Raw genomic sequence first — 20,468 nt, forward strand, 5'->3', positions numbered from 1 at the left:
GTGAAGCTCATTCGATAGCGAATGTCATTCGAACCTAATGACATTGAATGTTCCCGTGTAGCAGCAGATTAATCGCATTAGGTGCGAATGCCATTCGAAACGAATGACATTAAATTTGGTAGTGTAACAGGGACATAAGTTTACGAAGGTGTTGCCGTTGTCTCGAATGAGCAGCCCTACTCGCGTTCGTCTTACTGTTTGTGTCTGCCCTCTTTCCCTCTCGCTTAGTGGTGAACTAAAGCATAGGGGAATGCTGCTCGTCTTTATTAAAATATTGTGCACTGCGGAAGAAAAGTAATCCAAGTATCAGATTATACACATGGCAGACATACTGTCGCGTGTGCCTCAAAATGATATTAAAATCTGCTGTGCAGTTTGTTTCTGTATAAACTAGTTTCGAGGCCTTTATCGCGGCTCCTTTGTGTTGCCGTGGTTAAGTAGCGTCGCGAGATACATTTTAATTACGAATGTGCAAGTAGAATGAATGCTGCGATGGCTGTAGGCCGTCCTTCCTTCCTGTTTATGTCTAATTGGAACGACTGCCTTACCTTCGCTGTATTGCTCTGAGGAGGCGGTAGTGTTCGGAGATCTACTGTGACGTAATATGTTCGAATAGCGACTGCAACGGTGTCAGTTTTGTGGACGCCAGACGCGCGCGAAATTCCTTGCTTCTGCGACTCGACTGCGCGCTGAAGAACGGTCGGCCGCTCTCGAACAATGCGCGGCCCCCCACAAAGGCGCCTCCAGTCGTGCACCGGCGCATTGTCATCTGCCCTGCGTCGTCTGGGAAGGTCACGTACCCTGCACGTCTATTGAAAACTGTTCTCTCAAAACGAAGCTCCGTTTTCGAGCCGACGGTTTTTCGAGCATCCTTCCTCGTGACACCTCTTGCGTTATAAATGCATGGAACTACGCTGCGCTGCCAGGGTGGGCGTAAGCACCTGGTGCCGAGTCCAGAATAGTCGAAGGGAGCTCGCATAATTACCTTTTTCCTTAAACTTATTTTGTCGTGTATGGTAATGGCAACTTCTCAGGCCGGCTAAAAGGCCCTGTCCGCTATGGGCACCGTCTCGGCATCCGTGGCCAGGTACCTCTTTTGTGCCATCCTGCCGTCGCGGTCTGGCGGTTGCAGACTATGGAGACTGGAGACCTACGTGGCGAATAACCGCGCCCGTCGCCTGCCTCTGGAGCTTGAAGTAGAGTGAATACAAAACCTCCATGTTCACACATGTCGACCAGGTCCAACCAAGGGCTCGAGAGTTGAACGGAGAGGAGGGTGTCCAGCGCGTTCCTGGTTCTTTAAGCTTACCAAGAGTGCTTCAAGCTTCGCGACATGTGGCGTGAAGCCTAAAATGCTTCGTGGCGTAAATTCTTCGACAGCAGGTACTGCGGCATCTGTCGGTGGGCTTTTGCTCCGTGCGGCGTACGTTTCGGTGTTCCAAATGCGTTCACTACTAATGTGCGGTGCACCGTCACGCCGATTTTGCATCGTTTGCGGTCGCTTTGCTCACGCGACGTGAGTGGGGAATCAGGGCGTGGACAGTGCGCTGGGCTTTACATTCTTATTTTCGCAAACCACGTCAAGCGGCAGCAGGTTTGTTTTGTTGTCGCTGCCACGCTAGCGACTACGGCCTCGCTGCGATGCGAGCTTTTAACATTGTTCGTAGCTATTAAGTCGTAACGCTGTTTTGTGTTGGTACAAGCTTCTTTTGTGTGTCCGAGTTCGGCGCGTTATGGCCACAGTTACACGCTGCGTAACTACTACTACTACTACCTGTATATGCTTCTCGCTCGTAGAATTCGTCATTTGGGTCAGTGGAAGGCTGCAAGAAAATTCTTGAGTGGTTGGTCATCAGTACAGTGAATGAAAGGCAAAAAAACTCATTTGCGAACAAATATCTTTCGCAAACCTGACTTGTTCCGTATACTGTACGAAATCTCGGGTCGTCCCGGTAGACTGAGTCTGACCTCCTTGTCGCCTGCGACCCGAAAGCTCTTAATTCATCCGAATTGTCAAATATCAACTTTGCTGCTTCACGTGTTGTGGCCCGATATCTGGAATAATAGCCCACTTACATGTTGTCACTGCAATCTTGTGCGTGGCGTCGTTATGTACATTGTTCACCGGCGTACTCCATCGCACTTGGCCTAAGGTGTTGACTTGCGCACGAAACGGCCTTTATATGATCTTTTTTTGCTTTTGATACTTCGCAAACGAGGCGTGAGGCGATGGTAGGAAAAAAAAAAAAAACTCCCACGCGGAATGAAAAGCGGCCGCTGGTATTTCTCGTGGAGCACTGGAGGGTGTCCGATTATTCTATGGTCCTGTGGCATTTCTTTTCTCCTCCTCGTCCGGTAGCTGGCTTGCTTTTCAGAGCGTGCAGGCAGGGCTGCCCGCCGCCCGAGACCGCGAGTGTGTCCTGAACGGGCTGCCGCTTGCCTTCGCCCGCCTGGGATCTTTCTGGCGTCTACTGTGCACCCTAGGCCAGCCTGCTTTGTTGGGAGTTCCTCGGCGTTGATGTTCGTTTTGAAGAATTTTCGAACTCTGTAGCCATACACAACTGGTCAGGCGGCTTCTTGCTTTGCAAACGTGATCGTGGGTCGAAAGGGGGCGTGCTGTGGACGTACACAAAATCGGCCTCAATTTTGTGTTGTCCCGCTTATTTTATCACTTGCCTGTCTGAACACCACCACGAGATAGGCTTCGCCTCTCGCGGAGAGCATTTGTGTGGTAGTTTTAGCGCTTAGCGGCTGTTTTAACGCTTAGCGGTAATGCGTCTTCGGTTGTGCACGTGACTTATAAACTTCTTTTTTTCGAGCTGTTTTCAGGGGTGCTGGCTAGATTTGAAAGCTTTTCTGGACAGAATTGTAGTGCGATTTCATGCCTAGAAAAAAGGGTCCCCTTTTCAAAAGCAGGATGTAAAGATGGACGTCGCTAAGTTCTACGGCACGCCTAGGATGTGCTGTTTGGTGCGGTACCCTTTTTCTTCCCTTATGAGGTCGAAAGTTTTACTAAAGGACATTGTATCTCAGTTTTCGTTCCAGAAACAGCTTCGAAGGGTAAAGAAAACTAATTGCGCATAATTACGTTTTCTTCATTTTTTTTACAGAATAGAGCTGCAATTCCGTGAGCGTTGAAATGTGGCGTGCGTTCGAGCCATTCATGTTATTTTTGTGAACTAGGGGGGTTCCTTATATATACGCACAAATATCGAGTTTTCTCGATTGTGCGACATAATGCGTGTCTGCAAGGGGTAATACCTGCTCGCTTGCTACTCATCGAGCTCGAGCGTATATTCTGAGTGCTGAACAGAAATTTGGCGCCTCCGAAATGGCTAGCGACATTTACGTTCGCTATGCCTTCTCGACACGATGTCAAATGCAAACCTAACTTCTCCGCAATGCACGTCGCTTACTTGTCCTGACCTCATTACGGTTTTGGGGCTTTTCCATCTCGCACGTTTCCAGCGCTCAAAATGGGGCAGATTTTTTAAGATCATTTAGATTTTTCTCCCCTACCTCCCCCATCACAATGATGGAAAATAAAGGTATTATACGGTCGCAAGGCCCCCATAGGAACGGAACGCATCTTGGTCGGTCTCGAGTGCGGGCGTCGTCGAGGAGGAGATGGGACGCGTGGCTGGCTTGTTCGCGACCATGGTGGCCCAGCAGCGCCGCTTGTCTGCGGTCGTCGCTGATCCGGGTCCGCCCGCGGTTGACCTCTCCGAGGAAGGGGCCTTCCTCGTCGGTCGAGGTGTCGGCGCACCGCCGCTGTCACGCTCAGCCGGCAGCGTGGCCCGGGGACGACGCCTCGGCGGGCCAGGCCATGCCTGACGGGGGTGCCCACAAAGAAGCGATCGTCGCCGCGCCTTTCATTTTCTCTCCGCAGCTTCCCCATTTAAAGCACAGTGACCGCGCGTTTCTTTTCTTTCCCGCGCGCCGCATGGCTGGCCACTCCGTGTCGTTATCTGTTAATCCTGTCCGATGCTCGAGTTGCACCCGGCGCGAAGATGCGTTGAATGTCTGAAAGAAACGACGGCGTGGAGTGGATTTGCAGTTTCGGGTGTAGCTACACTGCCTCTGGATGCGCTCAGGGCGGCCTCTTGGGTAACGGGCATTTTTCCTCTAATCCAAGCCCTTTTGTTCAAGCCGGATTAGGAGCTATCTGGCTCCTATACGTGCTGTATAATAAGCGTTGCGTTGCCGCAAGGCGGAGCTGGTCCGGCCGGCTTTCTCCGTGGCCCGCGGGCTTTGCATGCGTCGGGTAGTTTAGCACGCGGGCGTTCCGTTCGTCCCAGCGCAAGTGCGCGCTGAAAACAAAAATGCCCGCATGGCCAGCGCAGCCCTTGAAGCGCGCCCGCATGCTCGGCTCGCTCCACTCGCCAGGATGCACCTCCGGTCGTTGGGGGGGATGGGGGGGGGGGGGGGGGGGCGCTGCTGCCGCCGAGTCGGCCATGCGTGCAGTGCCGACAATAGAATCGGCGAGCTCCTTGGGCGCCTTCCCCCATCTCCTTAGCCGGGGGTCACGGGTCACTGTCCCCGCGCTAAATGGGGGACATCTGGGCACTACGCGCCGGCTCCGTTGGCTCGGTAGTGCGTTGCCCGGCTGGCCCGAGGATCACCTCTTCCACGAAGGGGCGGTCACCGGCGCCGTTTGGTTCCTCGCTGACCTGCTGTCGCTGGTTGTGGTTGGCTGTGGTGCCCGTTCAGCGGCGCTGCTCGCGCGGCGCCGAGCAAATATCTGGACAGCAGTAAGGGGGCAAATCAGCAATTATCGGTTAAGAAAAAGGTTAAAGAAACAGAGAGAGCTCTGTGGAAAACGGATGCTGACGAAATCGGCACTGGGAACATACCGGACCTTTAAACAGGAAATTGCCAAAGAAAATATCTATGATAATTGTAGGGGAAGCTCTTCAGGACTGGAGTTTTGTGGACTACGACATATAGAGTCAGGTACCATTAGATAGACACTTTGTTGCATTGCGTGCGGAGAGGAGGAGGAAACGGCTGAACACTTGATACTTTTCTGTAAAGGGCTTCACCCTACAGTGGAAAGCAGCGGGGCTGACTTACCCAAGGCACTGGGGTTTAGGGATAGTGAAGGGAAAGTGGATTTTAAGAGGTTAGAAGTAACCAAGCGAAGGTTATCTGATTGGTGGCTAAAAGCAAGACAGGAGTAACATTTCACAAGACATGGCTAGGTGGCTTGAGCCACCGCCCGATTTAAAGCGTTCAGCCGTATCCATCCATCCATCCATCCGACAGCGTCTGTCCGCGGGGCTCGGGAAGTGCGCATGACGATGTATCGCTGGGCCCAGTGGGCGTCTGGCTCCGGAAAACCGGCGTTGCCTTTCTGCCTGCCCTTCTTGCACTTGTCTGTCGGGGGGGGGGGGGGGGGGGGGGGGTTAAATTGCCGAAGAAGAGGCTGGTTTCGCTTGCGCCTGACGTACAGCCCCCGTCAGGGATAACGCGAATATGCAGCAGGTGCTGAACTGCGCGGAGAAAATTGCGCCCCTTCCTCTTCCGAGAGGAGGGGTGGTGCTAGCGACCGCCGCGTACCAGAGCTGTGGCTCACGACGGGCCCTCCGGTCACATGCAAATGCCGAGGTAGTTTGGGCTTTTCCACACTGCGTGGTGCCTGCAGTAGTTTCTTTCTGGTTCGTTGGGCTCGCGAAAGCAATCGTCGCGCCGAAGTGGTAGTGCTTTTCCGCGGCAGTTACGTGCGGAGACAATTGCTTCTGCAATCGTCGGCCCCTTGTTTTTGGACAATTCTTCCGCGGAGTGAGACGTGCCATAGGTGTGCGACAGCGTTGAAAGCTTGCCTTCTTTTTTTTTTCTTTTCCCCTACTGCAACCTTTATTCAGGACCCTATACGTGATTCGCTAATATAATGAATACGTTCCGCAGCGCCGATCACGGACGGTTCTTTCACCCGTTTGTATTGTTTTGGTTTCTTAATGAAGCACTGCAGCGTGACGCTTGCAATGCTGGCGAAAAAGCAACGGCTTGCAGGCAGTGCGCTTCCTGAACAGACGCAGCCCCAGCGGCTTTTTACGACGTACTGAGCTGCGTCGCTTGCTAGTTGCTGCTATCCTGATTATCAGATGCTGCGAAAACATGCAAAGCTGCAACCAAAGATCAGGAAATTCTCGCAGCTGTCGCGTATGTCGGCCTTATGCCGTCATTGCGAAAATGAGGAGGTGGGTTGCCTTCTATTTCCGTCGACTAGGCCCAGAAACACGCCGCCTTGAGCTCTGTGAATATTTCGTGAGCGTGTCTTGCGCGCAGCGCCACGACGTCGAGCGGGAACGATGCCGATGAACGCGATCGGCCGCCAGTGACGGCGTCGCAGCTGCAAATGCTGCGGCCGTTGCGAGATCTGCGTCCGTTTAGGGCTGCATAGTTACGAGCCAACGCGTACAGCAACTTCCCGCGAAGCTTGATGCGGCCACTTTGCTGGCGGTGGTGGAACTGCGGGCATTTTACCGAGCCAGCAAAATTCCCGGCAAAATTCCGCTTAGTGACGAACGGCTTCTGTTTTCACGGCGCAAGGGATTTCACCGCACGTGTAGCCAGCAGAGCGTTGTTGATGCACTGACCCGTGGCGCGGACGGGCCCCGTGCGGGACGGGGGGGAGGCAACCACAACCTACGCTTCTTGAGGTTGGAGTTGGGAGGGGGCGGGGTGTGTTTTGAGTTATGGTGGCGGACAAGCAGGGAAGAAAGGGCCTTTGCCCCTGTTTGCGCACGCCTGTGACGTCGAGCCCTCGCGGAGCGTACTGGCTCCGAACGCAGGGGGCCGTTGCCTGCTTGGTTAGGAAAAATAGCGTCGCCGTGTCCATCAAATCAGACTGCGGCCGTCCTACGCGAGCCTCGCGTGTTCCTGCAGCTGCTCGCGGAACGTTTCCGCGGAGGTTTCTTCCCCAGTCGTTCGTACGCTTTTTATAGCCGGGCCTGAGAAGCTGGCCGCAGCCCTCGCAGCGGGATCGGCAGCGTCTATCGGAGAACGACCCGGCCTTCTCATACGCATAGCGGAAGCGCGCTGGGAAGCGCCACAGCGCCGGTGTACGTGGGAACAGGTTTTTTACTCGCAGCGTGCTGTGGGAATTTCGCATGCTTCCGCAAGATGGACCTGACAGTCTCTCTTCTGTGCTCCTCGTTACGCGGCCACTGCGATCTTTCTTTATCGGAGGCACTGGGCCTGACAGTGACGAAGTGCGTCCTGGTGTGCGGACCACCGCAACTTGCTACCACGACGCTCCCGTGCAGGGTCTTGTTTGCGAGAGAGCCTTCTTCATCATCTTATATGAGCCTCGGAAATTTTCCGCGCATTTGTGCAATGCGGTGCTGATCTCGGAGGCCATGTGCTGGGGGGCGCCATGAAAGAAGAGCACGCGATAAAACAGCATGCATCAAAACAGCACAGCGACAAAACGGCACAGCGACAAAACAGCACGTTGGTGTACGGTGAACTATCATAGCCGTAACCGCAAACGGTAAAACACAACACATGCGGCAGCGGGCTCCGGAGTTAGCGAGTGCTCGTTTCACAGAATCGATGAGGAACACGGCAGGATAATAACTGCGATCTCAAATATTGTCTTTTTGGTGGCGTTCAATGGAATGAATAACGCTGAAGTTGGTCTGGAAGTATCGATTCAGCGGGTTGACCATCTTGGTGCTGAATTCTGGCAAATACGCCCGACGCAGGGCTCTCGGTGTACCAGAAGTTCTCATTCTTAAAAACTTTCGCTGTCGTCAATTGAACCTTCAGCAATTTTGTTTAACCAGGACGCTGCCCACTGGTTGTATGAGGCTGACCGGCGGTTACTTTTCTTTGCGAAATGGGCTACACTGGTGACCAGAAAATTCATGCGTCAGCGCGCATTTGTTGAGTGTAATTTTATATTGGTAAGGTCCCTTTTTTTCACTTCGATGAGGATTATCTCGATACATAAATTTTCGCCACATTTGACCTAAGCTACTTTTTTCGCTTGGAAGCCAATCTTATTAAAGGGACCCAGAAAGGTGGTCTCAATAAAGGTGCGATATGTCTGGGATGTTAAAAGACGACGGTTCATAATTATCCCCAAGCAGGAATTATTTTAATGTTTTTTGTGGACGCTGAGTTATATGCAGACAAAATTTGAACTTCTGCGTCTTCGCGCCTTTCCCTCTTCTCTCGCCCGCCAAAACGGCGGCGCTCCTCCGACGGCCCCACTCACTCGGCCGCCCCCCTACCTCCGCCGGCTGCGGCGTGCGCGGAGTGGCTGCGGCCGCGGTAGCGCGTGACGTCTGAAAGAGTTTAGCGCTGTGAACCAATGATAACCCGATAAAGGCCGAGTTTGGGCGAGTTGGTTTTCCATGCTGATAAAAGCGCAAAAAACAAGGACGTAGAATAAATAAGACACACAACACGAGCGCTCACTTCCAACTGATAACCCCCGGCTGCTGACGTCATTTGCAAGACGTGACGTCGTCTGCATAGTTTCTTTACTGCATGGTTTCCCGCATGGTTTATCTTCGTGTGCTCCCGCCTTTACACTCTATATGCCGGAGTTGGCTGCGGTTACGTTCTACCAGGTTCTATAATCTGAACCTTCGAACATTTAGCGAGAGAGGCGGTATATTGTATGAAGGGCTTCCACTTGCACCGGGGCGAGTAGGATTTTGCCGAGACGTTCCAGCAAGCTGTTGAACGACTTTATGTATGTTGCTGCTCTTTGATTTTGTTCACATCGTCCAGAAACGACTATAAAAAAAAGGCCATTTCCTGGCGGGTGTTATTGCAGACGTGCCTCGTTAATACGACCTCCGTTAATACGGACGACTCGCATAATGAACAGGTTTTCTGGGGACCGATCTTTTTCAATGTATTTACGCCTAGTTAATATAGAAAGTCGCTGTCTGGACAATGGACAGGGTGAAAATGCACAAAGGCCATTGAAGCCAATGTATTTTGGCCGCGTTTACATGGACAGTGATGACAACAAAATTCCGACTGCCCCAACACGATCTTTCCTTTCCTGTATTTTGAGTGCATCTAGGGCACTAATAAAATGCAGTGCTAAAGTGGGAATGCCTGAATAATGGCCATTTTTAACCTTTCATGTTCTACAGTACCAAGGGGCCTAGTCGACGCGCCTTATCATTTGTCGTATGGCATGAATGGCAGTGAAAAAAAAAAAAAACTCTTCTGCAGCTTGCGCTACGTTGAAAGCCGCATTCAGCAGTTGTCAGCCGACTCAGTAAACTAGCAGTTCGTGGGACGTAACAGTCCTGTAGGTGGAGATACGCTTTCCCTCCTTGAGGCGCCATCATGCGTCTGGTTGCCACATTAGTTGAATAAACTACATCATGTTATCTTGAAGATAATGTCACAAGATTTTGTTTCAAATTCGCTGCTCACTATCTACGTACTATCTGGGACAAAAGTTTGCGATACGCGAGTTCTAGGAAAAACGTTTATTGTAGCTCCACCTCGCTACCCAGTCGCCTGATAATATATGAAGTTATTAAAGACCTAAGTGCTGCTTCCTCTGTTCACAATATCAGGCGGCTGGGTTGCGAGGCGGTGCTACAATAAACGTTTCTGCAACAGCTCGCGTCCCGAAAACTTTTGTCCCCGATGGTACCGAAGCAAAAAGATAAGCTGCTGTATACACTTGTTTTTCCCAGGGACCAAAGTGTACGTATAAACGTTGAAGGAAAGAGTATCTACGCTGCTTGCGGTTGCATCGTGTAGAACGTGTATGTAAACGAATTCGCATCACGCGCAGTGAAATGCGATGCTGTTTCTCGAAAGAATAGTAACTATTACAGTTCGTTATTCATTCTACCAGACGAATGGTGAAGGAAGAGTGAGCAGCGGCGGGTGATTTGTGGTCTCATGAGGGTCTCATGAAAACTCGTGATTGGCACTTGAAGTAACGAGTTTCGGCACTCGGTACTGCGTGTGCTTGTTGCCTTGCTATCACATTTTGATAAACACTATGCTTTCTCTAAGGTATGTTTCAAGCCGTTTTAGTTTGCGAGCGTGCGGTTTATTTATGCTCAACACAGGTGCGGACTTGGCGTCCACTAAGCTGGGTGTTTGCGAGGAATTTTGCGTCACTTTGTCTTTCCTTCACGCATAGCCATGCAAAGCGAGGCCCGTACTTACAGCGGTGATCGCCTTTACCGTTAACACGTGAGCACGTTATTTTCGATGCTACTGCGACAAGAGATCGAGAGATTCAAGATATGCACGTAGCAGATCGCGCAGTGCTACAGCAGATAGATCGGGAGCGTCTCAGCGACGTGGTGCTCGTGTAAACGGCTTTTCGTGTTTATATGAACAGTGCATGTCCACCATTTGGGCTGCCTATGGCGTAGTGAACACGTTTATCTGTAGGCGATCCATGGTCCGACTTGATGGCTGTTCGTTCTGTTAATCTCGGTAGAGTTTGTGCCCTAACATCGACGCCATTCACCGAGCGCTTCGCATTCGCGAGAAAAATGCAGCGTGCCGCCGCATCTTCGCATGCCTGCGCATGCAGCGTCGTCTCGGAAGAGGTCCGTGCCGGGCAGCGGGTGTGCCGTCTCTCGCGAGTCCGCCTTGACGAGGAACACAAACGCGGCCGTGACCAGCGCGCGCGGTTAACCGGTCCGAGGTCACCGCGGCCACGTTTTCCGAGCTCCTTGCACGTGCAGCAGCAGCTCGCGATGCGGTGCACCGGCTGCCGCTTCCGCGTGTTGCCGTGTTTGCCCTCGCGGTGAGGCGGCGTGCACGTGTTTTGGAGCGGTGGAGGCGGGCTGCGAGCGGACCAGTCGGGTCGATCATCGTCGATGACGGACAGGGCTGTTTCGCTGATGCCTGGCATCGCGATAGGGCGTCGTGACAAGGTGAAATTCGTGCCGGACGTCGGCCTCGCAGCTGCGAGCAAGGTCACGGGCGCCGCGTATAGCTGTCGCGACCCCGCGGTTGCGCCGCTCGCCTGCGCGTGTTCTCACGCGTGGTGACCCACGTAACTCGAGCAGAGTGTTCAGAGTAGTGTGACCGGTGTTGTTATCGCCGGTCCAGCGCAAGCAGGAGTAGCCTTTATTTGCGGACTATAGTTAATATTGCCGAGAAGGCTGTAGAGAGGAAAAAAAAAAGTGAATGTAATTTTTTTTTTCCGCGCTGTGCAGAAAATGCCTGAAAGGTCAGAGGAGAATGCGGTTGCTACTGCTCGCGGTCGCTTGTAGCGGCTACTGGAACCTAGGCGCCCCATGTCAGTAGAGAGTAATGCTGTCAGCTGCGGGATGCTTGAAGCACGCGCTCCTACCGCGAAAATTCATGATGCGCGCGCTTTGATCCGCGTGCAAAAAAAAAAAAACTGGGACGATAAGCGTAGTCGGTAATGCGAAATTTGAGCGCAGGTCTTCATGGCTGGCAGGTGGCGTGTTATGCTGCCAGCCACTAAAGCCCCTTGATATTGAAAGTAGCGCCTTTCTGTGAACTTTGCCGCCTCGCTGCGAACTCTCGCACATCCTCCTTGCCCGGCTCTCTGCTCGGCGCTTTTCTGAACGATGATTGGCCCGCCTGTCCGTCACCCAGGCAACGCGCGGGAAAGGATCGTTTCCTTGTTTTATTCTTTCGTTGGCGCCATGTGCAGGCCATCTGCCTCTGCTGCGTGTCCAGCTCCGCTGAGTTACGCGCTGACAATTCGAACTCTACTTTTAGTGCCGCGTTATGTCCGATTGCGGTGCATTTCAGTGCACAAACCGGAGTGAAAATGGCGTCGTGCTGTTCGCGATTGCTCGAGGAAAAAAATGACATCACCCGAATAACAAAGGGGACCCACAACATCGCCCTTAAGGACTTTGTTCCGACAAAGCGCACCGTCCTCGGCGAAGTCCTCTGGATTTCGTGGTACCTAACCTAGTGAGCATGCTTAAAACTTTTTGCGAGATAATCAGGAAGCTGATTATATATTGCTTCATTCGCTGATCATTGTGCGTCGTTTCACATGCTAATCTTTCCATTCGATGGCATTGCTCTGTGTGTTCTAATCGCGTCTGTTGGCGTGAGGATTACGCCTATTATAGTCACTTTAATTCCTGAATCTCAGTATGGGTTTCCGCGAAAAACGTTTGCATCGTCGGCGTTCATTTTTTTTTTTTTGCTAGTAAGTACGCGTGCTGCTGACCTTGTGCAGAATAGAAAACATGTTGATTTTCGTAGCGTGTACGGCAGTCTCTCTCCCTTCTGCCCCAGAGCTCTAGCGTGGTATCTTTAACGGCGTTATACCATCGTATGTCTGAGGGATTATAAGGGGTGTTAATCTTTAGAGATATTAAGGCGCTCGATCCGCCGTCGCGACTGCGCGCAAATCTACCGCTATTCCGAGACCTGATGCCACCTGAGGAGCGAGTCACAGAAAAGGTGCTTTTTAGAGCGAGCTTTGAATTTTCGCAGGCGAAATTGTTATAACTGCACTGAATGCTGCTTTCAAAATAACATCAGATTCTTTAGCTCCGTAGTTTATAAGAGTACAAATCGTTTCCGTGAGACTCATTTCGTCACGGAATCGCCCCCTGGAGACACTTCCCTCTTCTTACATCCATGCTTTGCGGCCACTGACCCGGAAGTCTGCAAAACGAGGGCTGAAAAAGCCAAGCTGTGCCTCGCCCGTAGTCACACCATAAAAAGGGACCGAGCCGGTCCCGAAACGTCGTGTTTTTCAAAAAGTAACCTCGTTGCGGTCAGTCATCTTTCTACTAAATTAAATTTCCCAACCATACAGACTTCTGTCAAATGTTTTCTTTTGAGTTTTTTGGAATGAATACATCATTTCTGATCGCGCTTTACAGTGCTGAATATTGATTCAGAACGGGAATCCGAAGCATTCCTTGAATGCATTCGAGGGATTAGCGTATACAGATGAGTCATCAAGGGAATACCATATCTTTCCGCCACTTAATAAAATCTTCTGTTGGCACCAGCAATCACCCCAAAGTTTTAAGCCAAACCCTTGGCCACGCTCGCTTCTACAGTAAATAAAGCTAACGAAAAAACTAGAAAATAAAGTTATTCTCTTTCAAGCAGCCGTGAAATTTGTAATCAAGGCAATAAAGCCGTGGCGTGTGCGTCACTCCGACGAGCAGAGCTTAAAATTTTTGGTCTGAAACCTGCTAAAGAATGCATAACGCGCATTAAAGAAAATTTCCCAGCATTTTCGCAGCCACTCACTCACTCATGAAACGACTTCCTTGCCTAACTTACCGAAATCTTTACCTTGTTCGATTACGAAATAACAGCGTCATAAGCAGTATTTCCGCGAAAATGTAGTGCTAGGTCAAACCTACATTTAGCGGGAGCGTCAGTTAGCTAAAAAATATTGAAGAAAAAACGTTACGCAAATCTTGGGCTAATAAAAACTCTGCCGTATGGGGAACCTGCGCTGCCAAGGTGGCACTGCAATTTTTCCATTCGGTGACTCAAAACTGTTTTATCAGCCGCTTGGGCCGCTGCATATGCGAGAACACATTCTGCGCGATTAGATACCCGCGTTTGGCTGACAGCATTCATTGCCTAGCTTCTCTCGGCGTAGCCCAGATAACTGACGCACGGCACGTGCGCCTTCGACAGAGCGCGGAGGCTCACGTCAATAAGCGCCTGAAGGTGGCGCGGAAAAGTACCAAGAGTACTACCCAAATCTGCTTGCTCTTCTCGCTAGGCAGTGTGTTATGGCGCTGCAATCGGTACCGCAAAATTCAGCGCAAGTTCCCCTTGAGGAACATGGAGTGCGGTTTGATTGCTCATGCCGCAAGCGCTCACGTTTAGTGCTTTTCTTGCTCGAACGAGAAAGTGATAAATATGGTTCGTGGCAGAGTCACGCATGTCGCATCACTTTCTTGTGGTTGTGTTTAACAATAGAGCGTGAAAAAAAGCGCAAGCGTCGTCGCGCCCATGTGTGCCAGCGGACACATCGGTCCGGCAAGCGCGCGATGTCCTGCGAAGCGTGCCGTGCGCAGCGCGCACAGCCGGCGGGCGAGGATAATCGAGGAGGAAAACAAGAGAGTGGAGGAGAGTGTCGCTACTTTCAATATCAAGGGGCTTTACCAGCCACCGTCCGGGATCTTCAAGTGGCAGTCTTCTTCCAGGTGGCGCTTCGCTCTGCTACTTGGACAACCGGATACGCCGACTACGACGCGGAAGACATGGAGGAACGAGCGCCTAAGAGCGGCGCTCTAAAAACGCGTTCTCAGTAAGGTTATCGTTACAAAAGTTACGCCACCTGTGTATTTTTGGACGCTCAACAACTTTCTAATTTACATTTGTAACATGAATTCAGCAGTAGCAGTGAATACATTTTACCAATGTTATTAAATTAGCTTGAAAATAAAAAAAAACAGCTTTCTTTTGATGGTAATCAACACTACTCCTTTGGGTTTCATTCTCGCAACGGGTACGAGCTTCGGCTTGTCTGACTCTTTGCTCACTTGAGGTATGCGTGTTTTATTCTGGGGCGATTTCAGACAAGGTCATGATCTGCAGTGGATGGCTAGTCGACACCTTGGATTTGATTTTTTTGTTTGTTTGTATGTCGTTCTCCGATGGCTGGAAAGAAAGGGTCTGCAATTATTTATACCCATAAATAATATTTATAAGCACAAGAAAATCGTGATCATGAGGACGCGGGTTCCCGCGCGTATACGCGCACGCCTGTTTTTACCAAATTTGTTTGCGAATAAGTGAAAGTAAAATACGAAGAGATGCTTGAACATTTGTACAGCAAATGTGAGTGCAGTGAAGTGCGCCCAGTCATCATTGTCAACTTTTATTTCTTTTTCTAAAACTGCGTGAGCTTGGAGCACGGTCATTTTTTTTTTGTAACTTTGGAGGTTTTTTCAGAAAGGGTAAGCTATAACCACGAACATTTAACGCTTAATTCTACACACGCTTATCTGCTAACTATTATAAAATTCACCAATAAATCTTGCACGGATAAGGAAATATTATTGCGCAAACTTGAAAAACCCACAGAACCGCAGGGGATTTTGCTTGCGAATAAAAAACTTCCTATTTTTATATTCTGTCCAAATATTTTACACTATATCAATATTCATAAGCATTAGAAGAATGTTGCATAATATTCCTCGTGTGGTAGATACAGCACTTCTAGAGAGAGCATTTTTACGCACAGTGCTGTTTTCGCCAAATTTGGTTATGAATAACTTTGAATAACATGTTCGAAGGACTAGTCGGGATATTTTTAAGGGGCATTTCCATTTACCATAAAGTGCGCCTAGTTATACTTGGTGATTTTAAAATTAATTTTTTTTTAGCATTTGGCAAACTTGGCGCACAGGAAGTTTTTTGCTGACTTTGGAGGTCTTTATCTCAGAAAAGTATAAAACTATGCTTGCAGTTTACATTGCTTTCTATAGAAGTGTATCTAAAAAGCGGTATAAAATTAACTAATATATCTAATACGGATATAATAATATTATTGCTCAAATTTCCGGCGCCCACACAAGAAAAAAAGATTTTGCAAGACTGTTTTTATTTTTTACTCTTTTGAGATATTCTGAATTATCTGAGCACGCATAAGCAGTAAAAACAGCCCTGATTGTTGCACCTTTGTTGCACGTCGTGTCCATTGTTGCTAACAGGAGGAACGGCCGCGTGTGCAATAAGTACGTGGCCAAGAAATTCGTTGGCGAGGGGCTTACCACCTCCGCGAGCATCACCGCACTAGGCAGGACCTTCACATTACTCGTACAAACCTTTTAGCTTGTTCGCGAATATGCGTTGTTCAGCGGTAGAAATGTAAATGTCCGCGTATGTATTACTGTAAATGAAGCCGCGCTTGTACGTCACGAGAGTTCTTTAAGTTACTACGCCTAATTAGGGGGCTTCACACATTACGTGATTTATTTTTGTGCCTCTTAGCTTCCGCTCCGGAAGAAAACTGTCGGCGTTTCGTACACGCTGCAGAAAAAGGCTTTCAGATCTGCAAGCTGTGTCGAGTGTTGCAGAATGGTGTCATTATACATGCTGTATTCGACAGCAATCTTATGAAACCCACCGCGGTGGCTCAGTGGTTATGGCGCTCTGCTGCTGACTCGAAAGACGCGGGTTCGATCCCGGCCGCGGCGGCTGAATTTCGCTGGAGGCGAAATTCTAGAGGCCCGTGTACTGTGCGATGTCAGTGCACGTAAAAGAACTCCAGGTGGTCGAAATTCCCGGAGCCCTTCACTACGGCGTCTCTCATAGCCTGAGTCGCTTTGGGACGTTAAACCCCCATAACCCACAACCCACAGTCTTATGAAACATGTTTCTAGTGCTTATGAATATTCACATAATTAAGGATACCTAAAATGAGTAAAAAATAACAAGAAAAAAGTTTTCCCTTACAATATTTTTGTTCTGTACTTTCATTCATTCATTCATTTGGCCACGAAGGCGTATTATGTAAGAAATAAGGGTGGTGTCTAGGGATTTACACAGTAGTACAAAAACATCAAGACAGTGAAGTCCAACTGTGCAGTGGAAGTAACACTGAGCGAGATGAAAGTAAATCAGAAGCGAGCAAGTATAATTCATGAGCTGCATAGAAGTGATGTATCGTCTTCGAGAAAAGTGTAACCAGGCAGCGGGGTTTGCTTCTCTGCAGTATAGTGCGCAGCCTTTACGAAACCCAAAAAGACCGAAGGTCGCGAAAGGTGAGGACAAGGGTTATCCTTGCGTTACACAGATTCAGAGTTGAAGAGGAGCTCCGGCGGTTTGCCTAGGTTACCATGTCCAAGTGAAATTGTACTCTAGGTTTTCCTCTCATTCCTGACATCTCCTACTAAGTTTGGCAGCGATGCTACGTTTGATTCCGGCGCAAATCGATATTAAATACCTTTTTGCTTGGCATCAGTTCAGATGTTTTGTACGGGCAGCACTGATTTTTCGTCGTCGCAAACATTTCCCTTACGTTCATACCGGCTTCCCATTTCGGCATTCTATGAAAGGACTCATCGTGTTCAGTCGCCATTTCAGCCATTCAGTGCGTGTATTTCTAGTTTGTGGCGTCATTGCTGCGTCACGCTGAACATCGTGCCTGGCCAGCTTCGGTTTTCTGTTTTCGCTGTTATGAAATAGTTCCACTCGGTATTCTTGAAAAACGGTCTGTTGTGGCGGAGAGAGGGAGGAGCCTGTATAAGGAATGCGATGCGACTATCAACTCAAAATGTTCGAAAAATCCCCGGAGTTTGCCTGCTAGGAGTGCCGTTAGTTCTTCACAGCGCGGCTAACAAACCCCGTTGCCTGGTTACCTTTGGCACATATGGTGTTTTGGTTAAGGTTAAAAATAAATGCTTTTTTATATTTTAGCCTGTAGGTGTTCCTTTGATAATACCGCGAAAGTGTCGTCCGTGGCAGAAACGACAGTCTGGTGTTCTCTGAGTGTCCGGAGAAATTAGGATTATTTGAAAACATGCAGCGTGGAAATCGTGATAGTGCGACCGGGCCGCTTCTGCCTTTAGAACAGTGACGGTCGATTTCGCCACGGGAAGCGTCAGCTGCTCTCCGCGCGTGTATGCCATTAGCCACAATATTCTTCCACTTGCGGGCCGCATTGAGCCCTGCTCACGACATCGCCGCGGTCGCTTGTGCTCCGTTCCCATAGGAGCGAGCCCATACAGGTGAGCTAGCTGCTGCCGCCTCATTCGCAGCGTCACCGAGGGCCTCGTTTGCCTGCGGCCGAATAGGCTCCGGGTGGTTCAAGGCTTTCATTCCAATTAGGGCGTCTCGATGCCTGCTTGCCTCCGCTCCGCTTGACGAGTTCCCTTTGAGCTGCGCATGTGACCCATGCGTGACGTGTTCCACTTTCGATGCCGTTATAGAGGATGCGTTCTGCGCGCTCCCGTGTTCCGTTCCCCCTTGTTACTCTTGGGCCCCCCCTATTGTCGCGAAGCCTGCTTCGCAAACGCAGCTATATATGGCGTGGCTCTTCCACGTGGAGGTTCTGGCCACCAAAGACCTCACGACGTCCACCGGTTCCTTCCTTTAATCGCGTCCTATCCTAGCGCCCTCTTATAGCCAGGTTGATTAACGCTGCCTGTGTGTTGCGTCGTTCGGAAATGGCAGTCTCTCCTGGCATATCCGCCCGCCCGAGTTTACATCGCTGAAGCTTGGAAGTATTAGAGAGGCGAGCGGACGCAACGCAAACGCAGCGGCGATGTATGAAGTTGAAGGAAAGTAGTGACAATGGCTGTCTTGAATACCAAGCTGATAATAACTGGTTTTTTGGGGAAAGGAAATGGCGCAGTATCTGTCTCATATATCGTTGGACACCCGAACCGCGCCGTATTGGAAGGGATAAGGGAGGGAGTGAAAGAAGAAAGGGAGAAGTAGGTGCCGTAGTGGAGGGCTCCGGGATAATTTCGACCACCTGGGGATCTTTAACGTGCACTGACATCGCACAGCACACGGGCGCCTTACCGTTTTTCCTCCATAAAAACGCAGCCGCCGAATACCAAGCTGGCAATGTGTCATTCGGGAGGGACGAAAGGAAATGCAACATTTTGTACAGCTATTTGGCAAATCAAATATTTGTGTACGCGATGTCGCATCACTCGAGATGCTGAGAGAAGTGTGTTTTTCCTTGCACTCTGATTACTTTGATTTGTCGCAATATTCTTAAGGGCCGTTCCCGTTTTCTATAAATAAAGGTACAATATCCAATATCTGGTTGAATCATCGCTATGTTGCTTGTGTTTATTAATATTTTTTAATATACGTGCATAGATTTTGAGTACTTTACTTGCTTGGTGGCCATACAAAGCCGAACTTCGCTTTCTATGTCCAGCGCTCACGTGTTGGGGGATAAGGCGCTCTTTTACTGCCGTGATACCAACCGCTCCGGCTTTCACTGTCGTCATGGGTGGATTTCGCAAACGTTCGACTGTCGAAGCTGCTCTTTTTATCAGGTCGTTTGCTCTTGCGCGCGTAAACAACCGCAAAGTCGAGGCATGCGCACATCGTTATCTCCACTGCCCGTGGCGCGTTCAAGTTTCCTTGTTTTGACAAGACGTGTAGTTCTCTTGCCGCATGCGCGCCACTTTTTTTCCCCCATCCAGCCCTGTCGACGACCCAAACACTCTGAACAGCGTAAAAGGCACCCAGAAAGGTGCCCCGTCCTTCGCCGGAATAAATCATTGCGAAAGAGCGTTTGTTTCGAGGTTATCCCGCCCGAAACTCCGCCGACCGCGGATGAGAGGAACGGAAGGAGAAGACGCGCGAATGAACGTGTGGGCGTTTTCCCGCCGCACGCTTCCGGCACTCCGCCGTATTTGCGTTCGGTGCCGATGTCTCAAGAGGCTGAAATTGGGCACATTTCTTTCTTTTTTCTTTGCTGCCCGAAGGACTCGTCATTCCGATCTGTCTCTCTCTCCTGTTCGCGGCGTCCTTTCGTGGCGCGGGCCTCGCAGGTGACAGGATCTTCTGTTCGGCACGGACCCCTTCAGTTCGTTTTCTCCCAGAGCTTTTCGAGCGTGTTTGGCGGCTTCCTTTTGCGTAAGTGGTTCCTCGTCTTGAGGGGGCTGGAAGAGGGTGGTGCTGGTGGGAGACGCGGACTTTCACCGGCGACCCAGATACGAGTTAGCGCGCTATGCGTGTCCTCTGCGGAGCGTGCGCCATGGGGCGTCGCGTCCTGTGTGTTCCCTGGCTTTGGCTTGGCCGCGTCAGGTGGGCCTCTTTCTTTTCTTGGCTCTACTTTTTCCTTTAGGGAAGGGTGCGGACCGTGACGTCAGCTGGCGAGGTACGTATTGCTACTGCCTTTTCTTTTCCTTGTCTACCGGGCGTTTCTTCGGGGAAGCTGAGCTCAACCCGCCGGGTTCGAATGATGGGCGCCGAGGGGGACGCGATACGCAAGCTGGCCGCCGAGTGGACACTGGCGCTTTCGCCCTTGGATCCACGCAAGCGGCGCTCTTTCGGAACCAGTTTTCATCCTAACAGAGGCATTGAACGCAACGCACGAGTGCAGAAACTCAATTGCTGGATACTGCAAAGGGTTCATTTGTTTCCTTTTCTCTCTGTGCCACTCTTTGTTGGAAGCTTTCGTGTTTTCCCCCGAGTGTACTCCTTGTGCGCGTATAAAACGGCCCCGGAGAGGGTAATGCGAACGCCATTTTTTTTTTCTTAGCGGAATTTGCCGTCGCCCGCGAAACCGGGGATTTCCGAGGCCCATTCCTGGCAAGGCAAGACAGCTGCCTTTCCTCCCCGACGTTTGGCCCCGATCGGGAGCGACTTTTCGTCGCCTGCATTCTGCGGCAGCTCGTAGCTTGGCTTATGACTTATGGCTTATAGGGGTTTAACGTCCCAAAGCCGTCAGCCCGTCTTGTTGAACGTCTTTCGCGCGGCACGGCGTTCGCCGTGGTTTCGGCGGCCGATTCTGCCATGTCGTCACCATAGCGTTGTCCTTAGTCGCCATGCTGCGTGGGCCGTTATTTTCG

General features: G+C 50.5%; 1 protein-coding gene across 10 annotated transcripts in view; it reads left to right on the plus strand.

Annotated features, from left to right (window-relative positions):
• The window catches only part of LOC144114177 (CD109 antigen-like), a 121,008-nt gene that overhangs the window by 9,192 nt on the left and 91,348 nt on the right, over window positions 1–20,468 (plus strand). For 2 of the 10 annotated variants that reach the window (XM_077647736.1, XM_077647734.1), the window contains exon 1: window positions 19,562–19,701. The exons of 6 other annotated variants lie outside the window; for them this stretch is intronic. In XM_077647736.1, coding sequence (XP_077503862.1) covers window positions 19,625–19,701 — 77 coding nt within the window. In that variant the 5' untranslated portion in view covers window positions 19,562–19,624. Of the gene's footprint in view, window positions 1–19,412; window positions 19,531–19,561; window positions 19,702–20,468 lie in introns of those variants that run through there. 2 more of the 10 variants (XM_077647740.1, XM_077647735.1) reach the window with 2 other exon arrangements.

This window comes from Amblyomma americanum, chromosome 1 (genome assembly GCF_052857255.1).
Source record: "Amblyomma americanum isolate KBUSLIRL-KWMA chromosome 1, ASM5285725v1, whole genome shotgun sequence".
NCBI lineage: Eukaryota > Metazoa > Arthropoda > Arachnida > Ixodida > Ixodidae > Amblyomma > Amblyomma americanum.